Here is a 26324-nt window from a genome sequence, read left to right on the forward strand (position 1 = left end):
TTTTCCCAATCTCCTTGAGATGATGGGACGTCATGTGCAGATACGGAATACCGTCACCTTCTTTCAATCGGACTTTCATTTTACTTTTGTTTAGTTTACCGCACGTATGCGTCAAGTTGTTTGCGAATAACTGAATTTCTAAATTCGGCAAGCATTACTGCGCCTTTATGTGTATTGAGTACCCAGAGATCACGGCCTCTGACCACCGGTGTTAGTACGTGCGTGAACGATAATTGCTTTGAAGTCGACGATGTGCAAGTGAGCAAGAAAAAGAAGTGGAACCAAGGGACCGGATATTGGTAAACATGACCACATGGAACCAACAGCAAATGCAGCCGCGGAGAGCATAGGCGAAGTTATAATGCAGGTGTAGAAAGGATAAATTAAAAGAAAAATGAAATTGGACGAAAGCCAACTTGCCGCCGGTGGGAAGCGGACCGCGAAATGCGACGTTTGTGCGCTTCCCTACCCCTGGCGGCGTGTTCGTCCCATTTCGTTTTCCTTTATCCCTTCTGCGCTTCAATTTAGACTACAAATAAGTTCCTCCGTGCTTTGCGCAATATCATTGATTGTTAGTTTCATATTGAATATAGAGAAGTGTGCAGCAGTATTTCTGTGCCAGTTATTCCATTTTAAATGGGCGTTCACCTAGTGTTCACCGAGTTCCTAGATTGTGTCTTTTTTACTCAGCATCTGGCATCACCGAAATAAAGAACAGGACTTGAGACGCAAAACGAACTCGATCACGTGTTTCCTTGCTTCGGACGGCACCGCCACGCTGCAGTGCTCAGTCGCCAAGCGACTTCGTTCAGCGAGCAAAACGTAAACAGGACGCGCAATGGCGACGGCGAATGCGACACCGCGAGCTTGCGTTGTCTCTTGTACACATTGTGGCAAGTTAGGCGACACCTCTATAGTGAGCGAACAAAAAAAAACAAAAAGAGAAAATAGGCGAGAGAATGCGCAAGCTTCGGGACGGCCCTTTGCATCCCGACACGGCGATACCAGCAGCGCGCGAGAGCCGACTCTCGATGCCATTCCCACGGGCCTAACAGACCGACCAACGGCTGACGTTCGCCCTTGGACTTGTGGTGTGGCCCCTCAGCGCGGCGGTTAAAAGCACAATAAAGGCACTAGTTGCGGAACACGACCGCGCGATGACGCTTGAATCTCCAGCAGGATTTTTACGAGACTCGCTCGACTTCCGTCTCGAAACCGCGGTGCAGGAATTACATGGCCTGCAGCGAGTTCCCTTGGTACGGTGGTTACTAGAAATGAGGATATAGAGAACGCCATTAATGTGTCTCTCGATAGCAGCGAGCTTACCGGGATGCAGATGGTAGCGCCCTCTGGTCGTGTTGCCGCTAGCGCCAGCAGGTGAAGCACGACTGGGGAGCGCAGCTTGCCTCCTGAACATCACAAGTGCGCGTCCTGCAGCTAGTTGATCGTCTGGAAAAGCGCCGCCGCGGCAGACGCTACGGGGACTCGTCACGCTGCACCATGGAGGCTACTAGCGGACAAGGTAAATACCCTGTTTACCGGCGCTGCGGATATTTTGTCTGCCAGTACAAGTTGAAAAACAGAGAAATATGTGTCGTCTACGTGAAAGTTATTCGCACGATCTGCTTGTTGCGTTTACTGTGTGTGCGTGTTTTGGGAATGCGTGTTTTCACCGCCAACCACCGCTAGCTGTTTGGGCTCAGAGTCCAGTGACTCTTCAATACAAACTATCTTCAACTCTGCACGCAAATAGGTGGTCCGCACAGCAGAACTGACACGCGCCTCACTTTAATGCATTGCGAAATTCGCAGCACCAATAACTCGCTATATTTCGCACGGGCGGGGTAGCTGTGAACGTTAGGTCCTACTGCTGTCATCCGTTCATGAAACACCCGCAAAGGCCCCTCATTCAGATGTGACAGCCTGTACAGATGTGCCCCACCATTTGAGCTACCTTAGCGAGTACAATTTTGCGGCTCCAGGGCCCTGGTGCTTAAATTGATTACGTTGTGGTCCTCGATTGCAAGGCAGCGGTACGGAGAAGACGTCTACGCTACAGGATACACGAATGGTAATTATCTTGCCGAGGATTGTGGCTTTGCGAGGTGTGTAGCACAAACGCGTTGAGCAGTTGTTTCCTTCTTGACTCTGAAATACCTTCATGTTCCTTTACGTCGTTTCGCGTGTACAAGATAGATTTCCAACTGGTATTTTTTTTCTTGTTACTCCACTCATGCCTTGCTAGTCTTATTTTTTATTCAATCACTTGTAATATGCTCCAAGCCAGCAATAGATCGACAGTTACTTTAACGCTTTCAGACGCCTCTTTATCCCGTTGATTGAAAACATGCTTTCACCACATCTCTTGCATCTTCAGAATCATGGAAAGTGTACAGCTGCAGAAAAAATTAAGAATTTTTAATCGTTTAGTCGGTTTTGTCAAGTTTATAGAATTTCGACTGCATGCGAAAACTCGCTGCATGAACATCAAATATTAGAACACAAACTATCTCCTGTTTTGAAAAGCTTTAAACGCACTTATTCAACCATTTGAAAATTATGCTTTGTGCATGACATTGTGAAAAACAATGAAAGAAGTGAACAAACTACATACAATATACTGTCACAGAGTAAAAACAACCAACCGTCTCCTTTCCCACTCATTTTGCTAAAACATGCTGCACGTTATTCAAAAATGCAGCACAGTTCCAATAATAAGTGTTTCAAGATGTATGCAACTCATTTTAAATATCAGTACTTTGATCAGTGCTTTTGCTGTGATTCACTACCGTGCTGTACACAATTGTGTTGACAGCGTCTGAAAGGGTTAAGCTTATGTTTGTGCAACCGCCCTGGGAAAATGCCGAATGAGTTGCATTGTCCCACTTTACTTAAGTACACATAACGAGACGTGGATTAAACCAAAATGGGCTACAGAAAACAGTTCGAGAAGATTCAGCATGCAGAGTATCTGCAGGTAGATGCTGTAGTTGTCAGCCCCACAGAATGTGCAAGCTGTCTCACCAAAATGAGTCGGTCGAAAGCTGCTCTTCTTTCTTCTCTTCGTTCTTTTTCTTAGAAGTACTGCATAATCTTGTGTTCAACATTGTTTACACGCAATAAAAGTTCACACCAACAACTGAACTACCTCGACAAGGAGTACTCAAATAAGAGCTAGAGTGGGAGCCACCCAAAAACACAAACGCTGTTAAGCCGGTTCAGGAACAGGTCGCATATAGCTCGTGTTCTTAATGCTGGTTTGCCTTAAGTAAACAGTGCTGTTAACGCACTACGTATTACAAATCGCTATAAGCACCCACAGTGGAACTCAAAAAAGCATGCACTACCTTCGGAAAAATTCGCACGATCCGCCGTTTGGACACTCACGTCATTTGCTGCTCATTGACGGCTTTCCGCTAGAAGCAGTGATCTGCGTTTCGGAAGCAGCAGTTTCGTCAGTACGTAGGAGCTGGAATGTCTCGCGAAAGCTAGAGCAACCTTCCAAAATGTTTTTCAAACTGCACACCTGAAAACTTAGCCAGCTGATATGTCATGTCGTACTAACCACCGCCATAAGGTTCAAGTCCCTTTTTGCCAAACTAATTTGTTTTCTGATTCATTTATCGCGGAGGTAGTCAAACAATTAAATCACTTGCCCACCTCTTTCGTCCCCATTCTAAAAGCTTCCTATTTAAACGTGCTATTGAAGAATATTGTATGCGCCAACCACTTATGCCATGTACTTTTTTTCGTTTTACTTGTCCCTTGTGAAACGCTTTCAGTTATTGAAGGTCCGAAGATAAATATTTTAGGCATTGATATAGGCGCAGACCGTGGCAGGATGGCAGAGTAGCAGACTTTCGAGGTGAATTAAACTCTAGAATATATCCATTGTTGCTGCTTTTATTTCGAAAGAATCAGTCATAATTGTTTTCTAGGAGCGCTGCCCTAAGGCATATTAAAGGACATTTAATTTCAGCAGTTATTTCGGGTCCGAACTCACTGACTGCGACAGTGTCGTTCTCCTAGAGTGAGACCAGCGTTTAAATTTTGCTCGGCTGCCGTTGTCCTCAAACACTGGCCCTCTACCACTACTGGGGATGGACAAAAAGCAAGCGGTTGTAGGTCGGTTGGTTGGTGCGTGTGTGTGCAGTCCTGAAATAATTGCATAAATGGACATATCTGGTAGATTACTTCAGCGACAATGCGAAATTATGATTTACTGGAGAACAGAAAGTGTCGTTTAGATAAGTTGTGAATTTATCCAATTTATTGTGTACTGAACTTCCCTTTTGTATAGCAGAGTAATGTATTTTCGCACAATTCTAATGCGTACTGCATTGACAGACTTCAGCAGTCTCAGTCTCGTGATTTCTGATTAGGTTGTATTTATTTCAACAAAGAGCGATACGAACCATATGGTAATAACTGTAAACAATGCAATGATTATTCTTTGTTACGATATGCTATGCGTATTTGATGCAGTTTATGACAATTTTTCAAAAGTGTTAGAAAATTTGTTATGAATATATTCTCTTGCAGTGGTGACGGTGAATTATACAGCGGTAAAACTGTGAATGAAGAAACCTTTTTATTGGGGAACTTGTGCCCACAAAAGAAAGTTACACTCAAAGCACAACGATACCGGCGAACACAGTTGGCGATAGTCGAAAATCTGATCGGCGGGTCAAGCGCGTCGGCGTTTATGCGCCTGTCATCGACGGTTCCAGTGAAATCGCGGGTGCCCGCATGTCTTCCAGAAAATTCTACATATTTCGCGTCGCACATGCATTGAGATTACATAAGATTCAGTGGCAACAGAAAACGGGTAGAAAGATCGATTACATTTGAGAAACTTCTAATACATGCGGGCGGGTTCCGCCCTCAGCGATAACAATTGTTACACGATAAAAAGCGGTCGCCCTAAAAACATAAACAAGTACACGTGTCAATAGCCTCCTCTCGAAAAGCATCGTACCAATACTACAAACAAAACAGCAGAACGAAAATCGAAAGCACACTTAAAATACAAAAGTAACACAACAAAGAAAGAAACTCCAAAGTAACACAGTACAAGAAAGAAAAAGAAAATCCGAAGTTCTTTAGCACTGGTACAACGGTTTAAGTCGCGCGTCAAGGACTCTTTACGATCGTGAGCAGCGCCGCTGTGATAGCGAAGTGCCGTCTGGCCCGACCTCATAGCCCAGTGCGCCAGTGCGTTGGATGATCTTGTAGGGTCCGAAATAGCGGCGTGTGAGCTCCTCACTGAGTCCTCGCCGGCGCATCGGGGTCCAAATCCAAACATTTCGCCGGGCTGGTATTCGACGTAGCGCCATCGAAGGTTGTAGTGTCGGCTGGTAGGCACACATGCTAAGGAATCTAGCAACTGCCTTCTTGTCGATGGGCCTTAGAACTTTGCGATGACAGGTGTCTTCTGCAGGTCGGCGAGGACTCCACTTTTGCTTATTAAGTGGCCCAGGAACACAAGCTCATCGTAAGCGAAGCTGCACTTTCCCGGCTTCACAGTAAGCCCTGATGACTTCATGGCCTCTAGTGCACTCGCAAGCCGCCTAAAGCGATCGTCGAAATTTCCGGCGAAGATTACGACGTCATCCAAGTGAACAAGACAAGTCTGCCACTTTAACCCATCACGTGCTGAAGCGTCGCAGCTGCCGAACCCAGTCCAAATAGTATGAGCTTGTCTCGTAGAGACCGTCTGGCGTAAGGAAGTCGCTCTTTTTGCGATCTCTATCGTGGACTTCTATTTGCCTGTACGAAGACTTGAGATCCATCGACAAGAAGTACTTAGCGTTGCAAAGCCGATCCAATGCGTCGTCTATCCGTTGAAGGGGGTATGAGTACTTCTTCGTGATCTTGTTCAGTTGATGATATCCAACACAGAAACGTAGGGTTACGTGCTTTATCTTCACCAAGACTACAGGAGATTCCCACGGGCATTTGGACGGCTCGATGATGCAATCGCGCAGAATTTGACTTTTTGCCTCATAGCTTCACATTCTCGGGTCGAAACGCGGTAAGGGCTCTGGCGGCATGGTCGAGCGCACTCTTCCGTTATGATGCGATGCTTTGCAGCTGGTGTTTGTCGAATCCTTGATGACAAGTCTTTGCATCGCCGAAGAACACTTTCGAGGTGTTGCTTACTCATCGGGAGGTTTGTATTTATGTCGAACTATGGCCGTCTAGGTAGATTCGGCAGTATCCGAGAAGACAAACGCATTTCTAGTTTTCACAATTTCCTTGAGGTATGCTATCGCTGTGCTCTTTTTGACATGCTTGAAGTCCCGGCGGAAGTTGGTTAGCATGACTTACGCTTTTCCGCCGTTCAGTCGAGCGATGCCTCTTGTGATGAAAATTTCCCGATCGAGCAGTAGACGTTGATCGTATTCGATGATGCCTTCTATATCTGCAGGTGTTTCGGTATGGACCGAAATGACAATGCTGGAGCGAGGCGGGATGCTCACGTGATCTTCTTGCACACTCATGGCGTGGTGATTACGGGAGCTCTCTGTCAGTATCGCTTGATCTTTGGACTGCGTTATGAAATTTGACTTCAGGTCGATGATTGTGCCGTGTTGGTTCAGCAAGTACATGCCGAGAATTACGTCTTGCGATCACTTTTGGAACACAATGAACATCGCAATCTAGGTCTGGTCATGAACTGTAATTTTTGCTGTGCAGATTCCAGCTGGCGTTATGAGGTATCCTTCAGCTGTCGGAATTTGAGGGCGGTCCCATGCAGCCTTGACGTTCTTCAGTTTGGCTGCGAATAATCCACTGTTGACGGGTCGCGGCTCCAGTGTCTACAAGCCCGGTGACCTCGTGGCCGTCGAGTACGACGTCGAGGTGTGTGGTTCTCTGCCTTCCGTTGTATTTAGGTCTTGGCGTCGGATCACGGCTGCGTCGCTTATACCGGTGGCTGGTACCTGACTTGGTCAGGTTATCTTTCGTCGGTGTATTCTTTACTTCCAGACTTCGTCGGGCTGGCATCTGGTTGATATCTCGTCGAGACAGGATTTTCGGCGTCTTCGTGAGCGGCGGAGGATCTTCGTCAGTTCGGCGGACAGCAACCACACCTCCATCGGTTACTTTGAGTTTTCCGGATATAGGCTCGAAGACCCGATTCGGGCTGCGCCAGTGTAAGGTTGGCGTTGCGGCAACAGCTAGCGGCCTGGTGAGGGCGAACGGAACGGACGTCGAGAACTCCCCTGAGTAGCGGCGAGGTAGTCGGCGGTGTCCCGTGGGCGCTGCCGAAGCTGGGAACGTCGGTGGACGTCGGTCAACGATGCGGGAGCCATCGGTCTGAATGCGATGAGTGACGACAGGCGTTTTATTGAGGACGGGTGAATGGACGTCGGACAAGGCACCGTGTTTTTTCAACAAATCGAGTAGCTCTCGGGTCTGAGTAGGTGAAAGGTCTGGGCTGATGGAAATTATCAGAAGAGAGCAAGAAGAGTCAAGAGAAGACGGAGTTGATTCCGTTGGTGGAACAGTCGAAGGAATGAGGGCAATGGGTTGAGTATAAACGGCGCATGTGATAGTTGATCCTCAAGGCAACAATTGGGGATCGGGAGTAGTGTTCAATGCAGTAAATATTGCGCACTAATGAGTGAAAAGACGAAGGCTGGGAGGGATCACAATTCCTCTAGATGAAATGCGTTCACAAGGGTGAATGAACATGTCGCCGTGTACATTCCTGGCGGAACGAACGGCGATGATTTATTCTCTAGAGGGCGAAAAAAAGCACATAAGCTGCTGCTGTTACGAAACGGCTATGCGCATCGTCTGTAGAATGGCATTGCTGACTGGCGTCGGTGAGGCAAAGGAGGCGCTGGCGATAGCTGATAAACGCGAAGGCTGATGACAAGAAATCCCAAACCAAAATAAGTTTTTGAGTGCACTCACGTTGCACGGCAAATACTATGTCATGACGGATGACATCAATTTAGACATGTACTGTACATTGCGCGATCAGGTAAATTCTTGCATGGCTTGCACCACGCAAAGGAGCAGCGCAGAATGGCGTCGTCACTTTTCGTAGACAGGAGCACAAATCAGCATGAATGATAAAATTGGTGGCACCAGCGTCACCAAGAGCTTCTCCGCGAACAGCTTCCACAGACAAATAATCCGACGGTGCACTGGTGCAATTATAGGCAGTCCGCTGGGTGCATTTTCCCCTCCTGAAACTGCAGCGTGGAGTTTTCCGAGCGGAAGTCAGGGGCCTGGGAGGGGGGCCAAAGTGGGGATATTGAAGAACGGCGTGGTGAAGCTGAGCGGCACCAAGATGAACGATAGGTGGAAGGCATATCACCTTCGTATGGGAGAGACGGTGCGACGAAGGTGGGTATGTCATTCGCGTAAGTTATAGGAACATGGGTATCGGAGCGTTCTTGAGCGTAACCACGCCTCTCGTCCTGTTGGCACCGTCGGCAGCACCGGGAAATGTGTCCTCGGTATCCGCAGTAATAACAAAGAGGACGGGTAGGACGCCAAGCAGGGCAGGAAGGTTGAGGACAAACCTGCGCCTATACTGAAGCCACGGATGCGTGTGCACATGGTGTGGTGCCAGGCGCAGTCGTATGTGGAGACATCGCGGCGATGTCGGCATATATGTAGGTACAATAGGAGCACCGCTAGCATACCTACACCTGTTATCCAATTGTTCCCTGCCGATTTCTTGATTTTCCACGGTATGAAGTGAGTAGTACAGTGCACCATTGAATTGTACATAAGCTAGAGCAAGTTAGCGTCACTGGATGCGTCTGAAGCTAAGTGCGAAAAGAATTTGAACTAATGTAGGAGATGGGTTAGCACACTGTAATCGTATACCCTATTTAAATCGATTTTAATGGATCCACGCTGCCGACATGCAAAGCTAAACCCGAGTGGCGCAAAGGAAGGAATATGCTATCGTCAAATATGCCCTCGACTACAGCATTCTTCCGGGAAGTGCTGACTAAAAAGTATAACGTTCAGCGTGTGCATGGCACAAGCGCGTTAGAGATGATACTATTTTTTTAATATTAAAATTCAACATTAAACCGTTAAATGTGTTCGAGGCCACTGATGTGTGGTTAGGTATAGTCCGATGAATTCCGGGAAGACAAAAATTTTTGATATTGTCTCGTAGAAGTGACGGTGAAGAAACCAGCAAAATTCGGAATAACGAAACTAGCCTTTTGGCGGGCGAACCTGTGCTCTCAAAAAGAGGCCACACTCAAAGAACAACGACAACGGCAAACACAGTCGGTGACCATCGAAAATCTGATGTGCCGGTCAAGCGCGTCGGCTTTTATGCAGGACTCATCGAACGTACCGGAGTAACCGCTGGTGCCCGCGTGTCTTCCAGAAAGTTATACGCAATTCGCGTCGCACATGAAATGAGATCACAAAAGCTTCGGTGGCAGTGGATAGAACCATCGATAACATTCAAGGAACTTCTGAAACACGCGCATGCGTGCCGCGCTGAGCGATAACGTTTGCTTCGTGGTGAACATCGGTCCCCTCAAAAAGATAAACAAGTGCACGTGTTGATGCCCCCCTCTCAAAAAGCATCGTCCCTATGCTACAAACATAACAGAAGAGCGATAAAATGGACACTTATCAAACAAAGAAAAAGAAACAGCAACGAAACAAGGTCCAAAGTAACCCAGCTAACCCAGAAAGTCTGACTTTAAGCTATGCAAAGCCACAAACTTCGTTAGTGCTGTTAGAAAAGATTCAGTCGCACAACCTGGACTATTGCAGGCCATGAGCGGGGCCTCTGTGATAGCGATATGCCGTCTGACACGACCTCATATTCGAGGGCCCCAATGCGTCATGTGTCGCGTATCGGGGTGCAAACCCAAATACGGTCATCAGGCTCGTATTCCACGTATCGTTGTCGAAGATTGTAATGCCGGCTATTGGTCCTCTCCTGATCCTTGATGCGCAGGCGGGCGGGCTGTCGGGCTTCTACGGCGTTCTAGATATAGGCGGCGATGTCGGATTCTCTTCGTCGGTGACGAGCCACAGCATGATGTCGACAGTAGTGATCAGGTTCCTAAAAGCACTTCTTGTTGGGCTAGTTGGTAGCTGTTCATTGTAAAATATGAAGACGCCAAATAAACAGACACACACAAGAGAAGAGAACGGGACAGGGCGCCTGGTCAGGTTCATTCCATAAAGCAGCTTGAGCGGCGTCATTTCAGTTGTTTTTTGCACTGCCGTGGTAAAGCGCAGGTGGATACGGAAGGACCACATCCCACGTTATGAAGTAAAGGCTCAATGCAAATCCTGGCTGCTCAGTGATTCTCTAGGCGCCCAAGTACCACACCTGGTTCATTAGGGGCTGAGATTTCAAATGTATTTGGGATGCGTTGCAGCTAACCATTAATTTCCACGACTATCTGCTGATAACAAGAAAGTTGTATCTATCCATCCATCTACTGATAACGCATGATACCTATGAAGGTAGAATTGGTAGTTCTTGATCTCTGAACGCAAAAGCTCGCATTCTACGTTGTGTGACAAAAAACAAAAGATCAGTGCCTTGCGTTTTACAGCGTAAGCTGTCATGGGCTCATTCCAATGGCTGTTTCGGGTGGCGGTGGTGCGCCGCCGCCGCCGATGTGCGTAGCAGCAATCGCCGGGAATGAAAAAAAAAAAAAGTTCCCACCGTGATCGAGCCTGGGCCCACTATGTGGGAGTAAGCTTCTGTACGACTGAGCCACGCCAGCTTTATTTTTCTTTAGCATCTGTTTTGTACTACTATATCAAACAACAAATGGCAATTGGGCAAACAAACTAAAATAGTAAGTTTTCAGCACCAAGGGCCAGCCTTACTGGGCTGACTCTCTTAGAATTCTTTGAGCGCGGTCAAATGTTCCACCCCCGATAGCCACGTAGGTACACATTCTTGCGCTTTCTGAATCTCTACAAATCTGGACGTGCATTCTCGAAGACGCGTTCGTGCGGGCCGAGCATCCGGATCGCAGTAAAACCCTGTCATACAGGCGCGCCATGGACAGTGAAGGCCAACTAGCATAATAAGGTCAAACGGAAGTCCATCATCCGTTTCTATAGATAAATGTCTAGTACCCCGTGGATCTAACGTAAAATCTTGCTTGATGGTCCTCTGAAGTACATCCCAAAGGAAGATACCCTGCAAACAATCAAGTAACATATTATGTACAGTTTCTGGTTTCTTACAAATAAAAAATGGTTCACAAACGCTTGGCTTCCTTCCTTGATAAGCACCATATGATCACTTCATCGCAGTTCGGTTTCATGAAAGGTCGCTCAATTGAGCACATTCTCTTAGAGCGGAAGGAATTTACACTGGATGCGTTTGAACACAAACTACATACATTAGGCATCTTCGTAGATTACTCGAAGGCTTTTGACACCATAAGTCATGTGACACTGTGAAAAAATGCTATCATTACCGCTTTCGAGATCTTTTTCTACAACTGATTGACTCTGAATGTATCGTCAGCAAATGGTTATCACCAATTAACACGCCTGCAATTTACAAGCACTTTGAGCGGGAGTGCCTCAGGGTAGTATTCTGGGACCCCTCTTATTTTGTATATATATCGACGACATTGTAAATATTGACACTTCCCTATAGTATATAATGTATGCTGATAATAAAAAAAGTACTTCTGACTGCACAAGATTATGCAAGCCTAATGAGCGACGCGAATTAGGTGCTGATGAACGTATCGCCATGGACACATGTAATCTCGTTACCAATAAACACTTCCAAAAGGAAAGTTATTTTGCTTAGGCCTAGAAATCGAAATATCGTCTCCCACGTATCGTTAAAACTTAACAATTCAGAAATTTAGATGATACCACGTTTCAGGTGTCTAGGTGTAACCTTCGAACAACAGTTGTCATTGACTGCGCATGTTGAAACACTGCTTTCCAGTACATCCAGAATCTGAGACTTTCTGTCGAGGCTGCGTTTTTTATTACGAAAAACAGTCAAACTTCTCATCATTTAATCGCTGTTTTATCTCATATAAACTACTGTCGTCTTGTTTCGGGCATGACGGCTGCGACAAATAGCCGTAAATTAAATAAAATACAGGAAAAGGCTATTCCTTATGGCAGTCCCACTGCCCCACTTTTCAATGAAATGAATATAATAACTCTACCGCACTATTACAGCACAATTATTACGAAGCTGTACCACGTAGACCTTCGAAAGAATAAATATATAAGCACCGTTACAGAACTAAAGCGCAGGATGCTTTTTCTTTTTCTGACAGAGCTATTGAGACGGCACTTACGCATTTGTCTTTGAATTTCTGGATTTCATGGGCTTCAATAATCTCTGTAGTGATTTTTGTGCAATTATCTGACAACGCGCTGCACTCACTGAAAATGAGATAACAAGGCGCTTCCTTATTCTGCTTTTTTCTCTTTTCCGTGCAGCCTCTGCAATGAATGCCCAGATGACCGGATGCGCGGTTGCTCACGTTGTAGTTATGTTCCCATAGACGGTCGTTCATCCGAGCGTGCGAGAACATCCGAGCGTAGGCTAGGACTGAAAGATGGAGTCATACGCCGCTGCTTCCTGAAGCTTCCTGTTTGTCTCAGGTTTTCATCATTTCTGATGATAGTCGGCGTGTTTGATCTACCGCCACACTTCCATGACGGATATATATTTCTGGCCTTCCTCTTGTAATTCGCAGCTCGTAAGGCAAGGATCATTTTTACCTTCTGCTCGCTAGAGAAAGACGTGCTGACTGGAACGAAACAAAACGCACCTTTAAACATTTGTACATCGTCAATACGATTTTATGGTCATTGGTGCTGTGGCAAAAAAAAAAAAAAAAAGAAGCATCCGCGCCCTTTATCTACGCCAAGAAAACAGCTATCACAGCTTGTTTGCAACCAACACCAAACACGACGTGTTACTTCGGCCGAAGCACAACATGTAAGGCGCTATTACGATGCTTTACAGTGAAGCTGTGTATGGCTAGCCGATTCATCCATCCCTCCATCTGTCGCCCGTACGCCGAAATCTCCTCCGGCGCCGCGCCATGCGAATGCACGAAAAGAGCAAGCGAGAGGCGCGCGAGAGCGACCGGAAGCGGGAACGAGCTCGTCTGCGCCGTCCCGATGCCGGCCACACGAGCAGGCTCGTGCCGCCGTGTGCAAGAAGCAAATGCGCACAGAGCAGCCTATCAAGCCGTCGTTTAATGAACCGTCGGGATTCATCCAGTGATAAGCACCGGGGCCGCACGTTTCAGCTTCGCCGGTTAACAATGTGCACGGAGTGCTTGTGCGATAATTTGTTTCTTTATTTCCTTGATTTCGTTCCGGCTAACTAAGAAGGAGCCTGTTCGAGGGCACTGCTCTACGATGAGAGTGGGAGCGCAGTCACATGGTATTCGACATATTTTGCAGGGTTTATTTAACAGTCGGAAAAACATAGTACGCAATTAGTATGTCGCTGAAGATACCGTGGTTAGATGTCCCATGGCTTTGTCTCCAAATGCCTCATTGACAGTTTGATAAATATAATAGTACATCTCGAGTTAGATAAATAATTACAATTACCTAATTAAGTCTAAGTAACAAAAGATTACTTGCAGCTACTCCACGGTACTGGAAACAATTGCACAAAGTTTTCTTCGAGTAACGCATTGCTTTTGTTTTAAATCTTGATCCATAATAGTTAAGTGGGGCACCCTGTATATATTCATGACCTCTGCCTGCAAGTCACGATGTTTTCATCCCTAATAAGGGTTGTAAATTACTAGCAGTTTTTTTTTGTGAGTCGTTAGTTTTTCTTACTGGAAAGAGAAGCGATGCTGAGATACATACCATTCAGGTGCATTTCACACGCCCTTGTTGAAAGACTGTGCCGAAGGGGCCAAATGTCTACAGCTTTTTTTCAGGGTCAGGAAAGCACCCAAAGAATTTTGAAGCGAATTGAACCTACAGCAATCACTCTAAGAAAAGTTTACACCCTTTGGAGTGCCCCTTCTGCCACACAACAATAATCGTCGTCTGCCTTGATGCGGTTCCTTTCTTTAACGCTGCGAGCCCGGTACTTTCCAGTAACGAATGGCATGCGCGTTATCAGTATGATAGCATTCCCGACAGGAAAGTAGCGGGCGCGGCGTTTTCAAGAAAGGAAACGCATCAAGGCAGATGACGATTATCGTTGTGTGGCAGACGGGGCACTCCAAAGGCTGTTAACTTTTCTTAGAGTGATATATTCATTCTGTATGCATAACCGATTCACACCCTTAGGCATAATTGTTAACTGGCTAGTTCCTTCTCTTTAAATATATGATAAACTTTGTCCTGTGTGTATATTGAAATATATTGTGTATGTGTATGGTGTTTACAATAGAAATTCAAAACAATGTTGAAGCGAGAAATACGGATGAGGCAGCCGCCACTGGTACTTCTAATGGGCTTGTTCTATTGTCAAGATTTGCAGAAATAAAACAAAGTATGAATTTAAATCCGTGCACGTCCGCGCCAACCATGATGCATTCACCTATTAGACACAATAACATTTTATGTGAAAAGGTCGAGACAAGTCAAAACTAACCTCAAATGATGTGGGTGACAAACTCTGGCAATGACACGTTGGGTGGGCGAGGGAAGTGGTACGCTTCGGCATCTGTGGGGTGGGGGGGTGGGCTCAGCCCTACTTTACCCCAGAAAACTCCGGAGGGGGTTCGGGCACCGGAGCCCCCCCCGTAGTCGGTGCCTATGGTTGACTTTGTTTCTTTCCTAGAGGCAGACGTCTAACGTTTAAAGCGGCGAGTGTAAGTGACGTTTGAGGAGCCATCGTTGATTTGTGGAAAAGATAGGCCGGGAGCATGGTGCCTTCTTTGCGCGTCAAGCTCAATGCTAGACGCCTCCGATACTGTCCGTTGGAACGGTCTCACCACTCTGCGAAAGTGGCTTGACTCAACATTCCTATCCGCCGTGCCCCCAGGCCTTGCCCTGATGTTCGTGCGCCTACCTGTTGATGCTTCGGGCACCGACGTTGTCTTCTTGGCATGCGGCGTCTTCTAGGGGTCTTTTAACTGCCGAGCTGACGCCAGTACCATAGCCAGTACTCCCAGAGACGCCACTGGCATTCGGGGATGCGCCGGCAGCGTCCAGGTGCGAACTTGCACTACGAGGGACGCTTTTCGCCCCCCCCCCCCCTACCCCGTTTAGGCAATAGTGCTGACGCTCCGGCAACTTGAGAACTTACATCCTTTGCTGAGTCGTCTGCTACCTCATCCGATTTCGCTGTAGGGTCCGGTGGGCGGTGGACTGCTTCTGATTGATAGTCACTTGCTGAAGTTCAGGCATCGCAACGTAGTTCAGTTCTTGTCCCATCTCCGCTAGCTTTCGCTGCGTTCTCTGCCTCGGTCCCGCTCATAATGTGCGCCGTTGAATCCTCGTTACCGTAGAAACGAATGCACTCGGCGTCGACGTGACCAAAACGCCGGCGGTGTGAGCAACGTGGCACGTTGCACTCGCGACGCACATGTGCCGAACCATGGCGGCGCAAGCGCTTCATGTGCCGTCCTGGTGCAACAAACAGGGCTAGTTCACCGCCGACGCGAATCTGGTGTGGCAGGTCGTCACCTTTGAGACCCCTCTTGACCTTCAGGAGCACAGTTCGGGTCGTGGAACCTTTCTCATTTACTGGGAAGGAAGGATGTTATGAGAGTCCCCTTTGGAACTGGGCGGTGGGTTGTGCCACCAAGGTCTTCCTATTATACTGTCCGATGCACTACCAGGTTAAAAAAGAAGAAAAAGAAAGAAGGAAACCAAAGATGAATTCCCATCACCGAACTTTCTGACCCCCTATTGCGAACTTTGTTACTGTACGTCTCCGTTTTTCGTCGTTTTCCTACTTTTCTTCCAACAATAATGCAATCGCCTCTTATAATCTCTATTGTGGACATGTTTACTTTGCCCCTGATCTCGCTGAAACCAAGCTATTCAAGGAGGCCAGTGGTGCCTAAATCGACGGCTGCGCAGATATCTTGATATGCTAATGAAACTTGCTCCATAGCTTGCCTAGCTCTACAGCAGCAAACACATGCTTATTCTTCCTTCTTATATCTCGCATTACATGTGCGTGTCTTAAGGCATCCTGATCTTGCTTCGAAAAGCAATGAGCTTCCCTTTAAGTTATCATAAATTGTTTCTTCCCTGATGTCGTTATTTTTTCTCTTAAGTAGTTGGTCATGGCAGGTTTCTTTTCCATTGCTGTCACACATGGGATAATTTCAGCCTCTCTGGCTTCCCGCTTGACGTTGTTTGTTGCTTCGTTGCTCAACCTACAGGCCGCATACTTGCTGATGAGCTTCCTAGTTCTTTTCCTCCACTGTGAACCCATGTTTTTCCTTTATAAATATCTCAACACTATCCCAGCCGATTTACTTTTTCCATGTTCCTTAGTCGTTTTTCAAAATCAATTTCTCTGTGAGCTTCCCTCACTTCAAAACTAGTCCAGCCCATATCGCCCTGCACAGCTTCATTTGTAGTGTTCCCGTGAGCGCCAAATGCGAGGCGTCCCACTGGAATCGAGTCCTGATTGTACCCCTGATTTCAAGCAAATAACCGCATTTCCAAAAGTAAGTTCGGGAAGCCTTACACCTTTCCACATACCCCGGAGCACCTCGTACCTATTGTATCCCCACAGCGCTCTGTGCTTCATTATGGCTGCGTATCTCTTTCCCTTTAGTGTTATTGTTTTTTCGTGCGTTTCCAATATCTATTGCCTTCGTTTGTCCATACACCGAGGTATTTATGTTCTTTTACCCGAGGTATTTTCTGGCCTTGTATTGCCACTGTCTGTTCACTATTTCGGTTGAATACCATAACACCTGATTTTCTAACACTAAATTGAAACCTAGATTCTCGCCTTCCTGTCCACAGTTATTAGCCACACGTTGCAAATCATGCTGCTTGTTAGCTAGCAACCCCATTCCGCCCACATAAAATAAAACTGGAGGCTATTGCTCTACTACTGTACCCAGCTGTTTGTAAGAGAGATTAAATCCGATATTACTTCTTTCTAGCGCCCTCTCCATCTTCACCATGTACATCATAAACAGCAGTGCGAATAAAGGGCACCCCTGCGTCATTCCCTTGTTGATATCAACTTTCTCCTCGCTCCTCATCTCTTTCCATTCAAAGCAAACAGCATTTTCTAGGTAAATCTCTCTCAAAAGCTGTATACAATCGTTACCTAAGCCTTCCCCTTGCAGAATATCTCACGAAATCTTGCGGTCTACATTGTCATACGCTCCTGTAATGTCTAAAAAGGCCACATATAACGGTCTGCTTTCTACTCTTCATATTTCAATACACTGTGAAAGAACACATAAGTTGTCATATAAACGCTTACCTATTCTGAAGCCATTTTCTCCCAAAATGCCATTATTCTCCGCCTATGCTTGCAGCTTTAATTTGGTTGCCTGCATTGCTAACCTGTATATTAGCGATCTAATGGTCAACGGTCTCTACGAGTGAATTCTATCGTTCTCCCCCTTACCTTTATAAATTAAGTTCTTTCTACTTTGCCGCCAACTGTCTGGTATTCTTCTAACTTTTAAAGTTGTTTCCACTGCTTCCACACGCCAGTGCTCCCAAGTGACCTCGGTCCCATTGCCGAACGCAGCCAACGCCTTGTGCACGTCGTCCTCTGCCACGTCGTGTGGCAACCAATGAAGCCGCAGCTTCACCAGCTGCTCCTACGGGTCGATGACGGCGCAGTGTCGCCCGTTGACCTGACGTTTTTTTTTTTTTTTTTAATCTAGCTAACCGTTTCGTCGCCTCCGGGCTGTTTATTGTCACTGCCCACACGTGGTTGATCTGGTAGGCGGCCAAAGCTACAATGTCAGGGAGCAGCCGTTATTGTCCAAAGCGTCCAGGAAACCTTCCACCCTGAAGGGCCACGCTCAGACATCTCCGTGCAAGAACAATGTGTTCAAAACGACACCTCCTATTGGCAAATGAGTCAAGATAACCTCAATATCCCTGTTGACTTTAGCCGGAGTCCTGTTACTGCTGCGCGCTGAAACCCCCCGTCCGCTCACCTCGGCGTCCGCTCACCTCGGTGGCTGAAGAGGGAGTGACTGACCCAAGCCACGCTTGCAGCGGAAGAATGCCCTATAAATGCGTCCTAGCACGCGAGGAAACACGCGATGCGACATGCCCGCTGCGTAGCGTTGATACATGCACATTTTGCATTGCAGTTGCATATTATTACAACAGGTAGAACGCCATGTAGCAGATGCACATGTAGCGCTCCAAGGCAGTTGAAGAAGGTTTGAGGAACAAAAAGAACTTCAAAGAGATCTATACAAGAATGCTGGAAAGACATTACCGTCATAATTTTCCATTTCACATGCGCGCTGCATAACGTCAATACGTACACACTTTGTAATGCATTTCCGTTATGTTCCAAAACATGTCCCGTCCGTTGCGTATAGCTGTTGTATGCTGCGTGCAGTTGACCCTGGATGTCGCTGGCTAGGTGAGAATATGCCACCTTCCCGTTTCGAAGGGGATGTCATCATTATCATCACCATCATCAACAGCAACGAACAACGTACCGTGCCACGAGTCGAGGGATGGGACATATGCGCCACGTAGTGTGGATACCTGCCTTCACTCTTCGATACACGTTATGGCACCTCCTCTCAAGGGACAAAGCCGAAAAAGCGATTCGTGGAGCTGCGCGCGCGGCTGCAGCCAGGCAGTGCCGGGCTCAGCAGGTCGCTGTACAGAGAGCAGGACTAGCTGCAGCTCACCGTTGACACCGGGCGGAGAGTTCAGTTCGTTCTCGTGAAAACGACGCGAACATACTTTGCCGCGAAGGCCTGTTGTACGTAATGCTGAAAATAGAGCTCCTATGCAGCCGCTCCTCCAGCTTACCATGTGACTACGCTGCGTGTGCCGCGCAGGCTTTTCACTTATTCCTTTATGTTATTGCTTTTTAATTTTTGTCATTTCAGAAAGCTCTAAGAGAGCCGCTTCCTAAATGTGCACCAGGGACGGTATTCTCGGACGATCGGTTTCGGCGATATTGCCTTCACGTTACGTAGTGCTCAACCAGCCAGTCAGTGCGCGCCTGATGGATGACGCGATAGCATCGCGGAAAGTGTTCGTCCCAGAATACGCCCCGAGTATGATGGATCTCCGTAAGCAAGGTTTGTGTGTTGCAGCATTTATATTTCGTAATAAAATAAAGATGCATGTGAACGTTGCAACCGCGGGGATGTTAGCCATCGATCCGAAAGACCTCATCTGGTACCAGTAGATATCTGAAGAAATAAAAGACCGAGAATCCTCGGACGTCCCATACTTGCGGAAAACATAACCACACCAACAATAGTTAGCCATGCGGTCGCCATTACTATTTGGTCTCACTTCTTCCTCCTCCACTTCTCTAAACCATCTTCTTGCGTTGTCATCCTTCTTGTTCGTCTTACGCTCCCACTGTCCCCCCCCCCCCCAAATAATTTTCTTTGTTCACCCCTCCTGGGGCGATAGCGGAGAACACTGCTTAAAGCAGCGAATTCGACCTGTCCGTTAAGGAGGTACCCGTAAGCCTGAGCAAACCCTGTTGTACCAATGTTTGCACGACTTTGAATGGGCGGAGTACTCTTGTATCGTTGCCGAGTAGTCCCTTCCGTACAAACACAATATCACGCAATGCAGTATCAACCAGGTGTTATTGGTGCCGCTTGTCATATTGCAACTACATCGTTTTACGATATACGGTTTCCTTCTCGTGGATTTTAAGGCACTCAAACAGGCACATGTTGCCGTCAATTGCAAGTTCTTTGTGAGCTGGTAGCATGGGTATTTTGCCATAAACTGAAAAATGAGGGCCACAACCAAGGCTATTAGAGTGTGTCCTGTTCCGGTGAGACAAAGCCGCTTCTGGACAGTATTTACACCCTCCTTTAAACGTTTGGTACATAGAGATGAACTGCGCAAGATCACGAGTCACTCTCTCGGCCATTCCATTTACCTGCAGGTGATATGGAACACGACGTCGTAGCGTAAAACGACAGCTATCTGCCAACTACTGAGCTTCTTGCTTAGGGATTCGGGTCCATTGTCTGATATCAACTATGAAAACATTGATCGATCAACAAGGGCCATAATGCTGTTAGTGTCTTCTCTTTGAAGTTGTGCTGCTACCATTCTGGTGTTCTCATCTATGGCGACCTAAAAAGGTAGTTTTGCGGACCCCAGAACTCTTCTTTCGTCCAGCAAAATCTACGTGTACAGCTACAAAGGGCTGACCGAGCCTTTATGGCAAAACTAGTTCGTCAGGTCAAGGCCGGTACTTGGACTTGTTAACTTGGCGCAAGTGGCACGACTTGACGTAGTCTTCGATGTCTTTTTTACTTATTTTTCCATGTGAACCTCTGAAGAAGTTTATTATACGTCCACCAGAAGCCGTCGTGGCCACCACATTTATGACTGTCACTTTATGACAGCCCTTTGGTACCTTTGGTACCTCTCGTACCAGTGTCACTGGTACAGCGAACCTTGTATCCTCGAAGTGCAGGTGCTCATAGCATTTCGATAGTTTTGTTAACTGGATCATTCGACATGGGACCTCAACCGCCAATTGAAATGGGGTAGCTGTATCTGTAAGTCGACTGCCTGCACGGCCAAAGACCTGAAAGTCGTATTGCTGGAGTTCATTGATTTAATTGGCCAGCCACCCTCTGGCCTCTGACATAATCCAAAGATGAGTTAGTGCTTGGTGATCAGTGTACAACTTGAAGTTCCTTCCATCGATGTCTGAACACAAATAATGCAGGGCCTTTAAAATGGCTAGTGCCTCTTTCTCAGTTGCAGCAGAGTAGGGTTGAATTCGTAGGAGTAGTATCCTAAAACCCGCAGTTGCTGAGTAGGACAAGAGTTCAAATCTGTTTGGTATAGAACAACCCTTGCACCGTAATTTGACGCATCCGTGTTCATGCCAAAAGCTAAACTATAGCCCGGCAGCGTAATGACAGTGTCCGAGGGTATACTTTGTACCAAGTCTTGATAAGCCTTTGCACATTCTTTAGCCTCGACAAAATATACATGTTTCTTTGCGAGCTCCCTCAAGACTTGGCGATCTTGGCAAAATCATTAATGAAGCTCCTGAAGTGACGTGCGAGTCTCAGGAAGACCTTGAGGGAGCGAATGTCCTAGAGTTTTGTAAGTTTCATGATCCTTTGGATGGACTTCTGTTTAGTGCTCTTGGCAGCTCCGCCAAGCGCTCTCTCGAAAGAAACCCTTGACATAAACAACTCTATTTTCTTCGAATTTATCGTGAGGCCCACGTCACTAAGCGTTTGGAAAACTTCCTCCAGGTGTTTGGAGTGAACCGCTTCTGACCGTGAGTACACCAGGATATCATCAATGTAAATTTTGCAGAAGAGTCCCAAGTGTTGCTTCAGAACACTGTTCATCATTTTCTGAAAGGAGGGAGGAGACTTTTTCCGGTTAATTGGGAGGCTAACGTGTTCATAAACATCAGACAATGTAATTAGTACCGAGATCTCTACCTCCTGTCACAAAAGAACTTGTGAGACGTTCTTGCAAAGGTCATGAGAAGAAAGAAAATTCACTGACGATTACGATACTGCCTAATGAGAAATTTGAGCGAAGCTCTATAAGTGTTTTTATTTCACGATATATCGAGACAAACAGCTTGAGAGAAACATGTAGCTTAGTTGGCAATCGCCGAAAATTTGAACTGCTATTATACATGACTCGTTGAAAGTTCCAGTGTAATCGCTGGTACCGCTTGGCTTCCAGAAAGTACTACGCAATTCGCGTCGGGCATACAATCAGATTACCATACAGTCGCAAACCATGACAATCAAAACAAGCGCGAACGAGACCAAACGAAGGAAACCAAATGAGCGCGAGCGAGAGGTTACGCAAGCAGACGATAGTACGGAACTAGCGCTTGGGCTGAGACCAGATGCGAGTACGCTCCTAGCTGTCTGGCGGGTCCGCATGAAACCACTTTCCCGCACACACGTCACTAAAGTACGCTCCAACATCACTGAAGGGGTGGCTCTGATTGGTGTCCGCCGTTCGCGGCTCGCGTCTTCCGCTCGGCGTTTGCTCTTTCGCTGCTGTGCTCCTTCGCTCGATTATACTGCCCTCGCTCGCCGCAGGAACGGGCCAAGAAGAGCTGCGCTCTAAAAGCTTTGCCACCTCTCGTCTCAATAATTATGTTGTGTATATGTGGCACAGAAAACGGGAAGAGGTTGGTCTGTTTATCTGCCTGCAGTCGGTGCACAGACAAAATGTGCGATCCTCTTTTGGCGCAATAGTGTTCGGAGGAGCAAAAGATGTAGAGGGGTGTCGACGCCAACGTCAAGCATTTTCTGGAACTTTTCTTTCAGCGAAAGCTTCTTGCCTCTCGACATGCTGCAGGCTTCCCGCTTTGCTACAGCATACCTTGTAGCTCGAATGGGACTTGAAACTTTGACGTCGCTTTGGGTAGTCTTCAACAAAAAGTAGCTCTGGGTACATCCGAGTGACTTCTTCTGCTGCAGTGGGCTTCCGAGGGTTTCCATCCAGGATTGCGAAGGAAGGGAACCGCGGATAGTCTAGGATTGTGACTTGGCCATCGCAGCAGAAGTTTAAGTGGAGCTCTTGCATTACCAGACGGGACAAAAGCATGTAGCACTTCACACCGCCAGGACTTTTACACACCGCTAAAGGCTAGAACATTTACGCATGTGCTCTTGCCCTGACATGTAGTGAGCACATCCACCCTTCTTTCTTTCCATCGTACCCGTAGACGTTGACAGGATAATTTTTGCTTATATTTAGCTCTGGCTCCTCGTTCTTATAGGCCACAGTAATTGACGCTTCGCTGTCGACGAGTGCTTTCACATCCTTTCCATTTGCATGTGCGGGAGCACATATTACTTCAAGCTTAAGAATGGCGCGACACGAAACACACGGACATGAAGTGACTGGACGTGTGGAAACTTCCAACTGCTTTATTCAGAAAAGCCTTCACCGAAGAAAACATCAGGCGCATCCGTATGCAGACAGCATTCAGCACAAACTGCAACCAAGAAGGACCAATATTATTTATATAGTCGCACCTATAAACAGCTACTCATCTTGACTCATTCGCTTTATATCCATGCATTTCGTGTAGTGCCATTCTTAACCTTGAGTTATGTAGCAACTAGCCCAGCAAAGAGTTTTAGTCAACATATATCAGCATGGCCCGATCAGTGAGGAAAATTCTTTCCTGTAGGTGCAGTGGGAGGTCACCAGGCTTTTTAAGTATATGATATTTCTGCTGTTTAGAAATATATTTCGCAGACTAACCAGGTTTGCCGCCTCCCTTCCAATAACTATCGCCTCGGAAATGTGATACAAGATATATGTCGTTCGCGTTTACTTCTGATGTCGCATGTTATCGTTTAGTAGGGCGCTCTGGCGGGCTTTTTGGTTCATAGCTTGAGACGTTTCTTATAACTGCGCGAAAAAAACAAGGACACAAGAAAGAAACACACCTCACCACGAGCGCAGACTGCTAACTGTTTTTTTTTTTTAAAGCAAGCAACAAACATATATTTCATTCAGGAAGCTGCACGTGTCGGCATTGTCACTCTCACAGGTGCCAATAAAGGTAACTACGTAAAATATTATCTGCTGGGTAACAGCGTAGTCCGAGATTGCGACAAGTGATCACCAAAATAACTATGAACCATTCTTTCAGCATCATCAAAAGACAGAGAGATAACGTAGAAAGAACAGAGGATGAAAAACAGGAAAAGAGCGCGAGTATGTGAAGAAAACGGATATTGACACATAACAAATAAAGGCAAGGGATGCAGTGTAAAGCAAGGGATGCAGGCATAAAATAGTTTGGAGAAAGCAAAAAGGCAAAAAAAAACATAACAGCAAACAGAGAATATCACGCCGATCAACAAATGTGGCAAAGACGTCATGAAAGCATGAAGGCTCAAAATATGGCCTAATGAAAACAACCATGGAAAGGAGGGGGGGCGGCGACATTCGAATTTACAAACGTGACTATGGAAGGAGTGAAACCTGGTGAAAAAACTAACCCTCGGCGGCATTCACAGTACAAAACACCTGCAACAAACAAAACCAAAAACCAAAAGAACCTTAGACCGTCAAAGAGAATTTTTTTTAAAGTGTATTCTAGAAAATTTACTTCTGGAAGCAACGAAAAAGATGGTATGCTGATACGTTTGCTGCCATTTTTTTAGTATGTAGAACGCTTCGACAATCTCCCTTTCAGCCTGATCCCTCTACTAGAACAGGAACGTTGTGTTGCAAAAAATTACTTTACAAGGGTTGTTTCTTCCATCCTGCTTTTTTTCTTCGGAATCTGTCACAGCGCACCGTCAAAGTGCTCCTGCTTTACTCTGTACATGCCACTGGTGTTCCCGTGCCCTTTCACTGAAACAGCTGCCCGTTTGTCCAATATAAATTCTGTCACATGTCAAGAGAATCGAATACACTACCCCCCAAACACAATCTGTGTAGTGCGTTTCGTGCATGGTTGAACACTGTGGCTTACTCTTTCTTTTTGCCGGTCACCATTGGACACGCTCTACAGGGCTGGCATGGAGCCGAAGACCTTGACCCCGTAGCGGCTTGCTACATTTTTGATGTGCGAAACTCGATTAATATAGGGCGTGACCAGCAGTTTTTTTCCCTAATACCCTGCGTTTGTTGCTTTTTATCTTTAAGTTTATGCAAAAGGCTTTCGCAGGCGCCTGTGATTAAACTCTGAGGGTAACCAACCGTGAGCAAGCGCCTAACTTGCGGGTTGAAACTGGTTTCTAACTTATGCTGACGTGATTTTTCCAGGGCGGACTTAAAAGCTAGGGTTATGTTGACTCTCTAAACTAGTTTGGAATGTGCACGTTTTTATGGGCTCTCTCCCTATTGTGATGATGCTGCAAAAATCGCTCATGTTTATTTTGGGGATCGCTTGTCGCAATCTTGGACTACACATTTACCCAGCAGATAACTTTTACGCGTTTATATTGATCGGCACAAGTGAGAGTGACGATGCGGAGGCGTGCACAGGTTCCCGATTGAAATATATATATGTGGCTTGCTGTCCAAAAATAAACAGTTCGCAGTCTGAGGTCGTGGTGTGGTGTTGCTGTCTTGTGTCCTCGTTTTTTTTTTTTTTTGGCGCAGTTGCAAGAAACGTCTAGAGCATGTTGTCGTTCCTTAACCAATAATTGCTTCCTAATTGGCAGTAGGTCTTCTAGTGTTTGAGGCATCCCAAGCTGAACTTGATGCTGTATCCACTTGGGACGTACCAGTATAATGAGGGGCATTCTGACAGTGCAGAATCTGCTGCATGCAAAAGCCTCCACTTTTAGAAAAATATAATGATGCACAGGGCCGGAAACATACGTGCAATTTATCACCCTGTCTTAACTTCGACGCCTATTCTCAGAAAATTAGGTCAAAAAGTTTTTTTCTCTAGTGTACCCAAGGATGTCATGCCTTTCTGTCACTTGGATCTCACACCAAGTCATCGCGATGGCTCCGAAATCCAACCGCATGTTCATTACATTCTCAACATTATCCTGCAAACAATTACGGTCGCAGGCGTGTTCACGGAATTCAAGCATTGTTTGAGCACTCCCTGTAAATGACCCGCCGAAGATATCCGGTTGAGTAAATTCTATTAGTGTCTTCAGAGACGATTGCAGGCCCGTTTGCATTCTGAGTTTCAACGGCTGCTGTGGCCGGTTGCTGTATTTTCTCGTATATGAAACGTATCTCGGAAAATATCTTTTGTTCCAGAAATAACCTTATCTTTTTCGTAGGAGACCATTTCCCTGTAAATTCGTGTCCCAATGCTCCTTATAAATTTGCTCAGATAGCCACTTAATGTACGTGGTCGTTGCTATTACAGTGAAGCTGTTTATGGCTATGATCCTGAGATTTCTTCGTGGCATAACGTCGACCGGAAATTATCATCATTTGTGGCTCAAACCACCGAATGCAATGGCTGATATCTCCGTAAGCAGAAAGCTACAAGCGCTCAGCGGAGTGCATCGAATAGTGCATAGATTCTTTGGAATCACGCATACAACATACGTAACAACATATGTTTAACACTTTAATGATTAGAAACATAAATACCAAGAAAACAAGTTTTTCCTTTCTAAATATGCAAGACCCATCACGAATATGCATAGTCAACGAAAAGAAAGAATACCTTTCGCAAGTTTTTTCAGCAATAAGGGGAAAATCTCAGGCAGGAAACTGGCATTGGGCTTCACCCC

General features: G+C 46.3%; 1 protein-coding gene across 1 annotated transcript in view; it reads left to right on the forward strand.

Annotated features, from left to right (window-relative positions):
• The first annotated feature begins 639 nt into the window (after positions 1–639).
• LOC126536149 (uncharacterized) overlaps positions 640–26324 on the forward strand; it is a 75887-nt gene continuing 50202 nt past the window's right edge. Inside the window, exon 1 of the mRNA XM_050183022.3 lies at positions 640–1522. Within this exon, the coding sequence (XP_050038979.2) occupies positions 1501–1522 (22 nt within the window). The 5' untranslated portion in view covers positions 640–1500. The remainder of the gene's footprint in view (positions 1523–26324) is intronic.

The sequence above is a fragment of the Dermacentor andersoni genome, chromosome 3 (genome assembly GCF_023375885.2).
Source record: "Dermacentor andersoni chromosome 3, qqDerAnde1_hic_scaffold, whole genome shotgun sequence".
NCBI lineage: Eukaryota > Metazoa > Arthropoda > Arachnida > Ixodida > Ixodidae > Dermacentor > Dermacentor andersoni.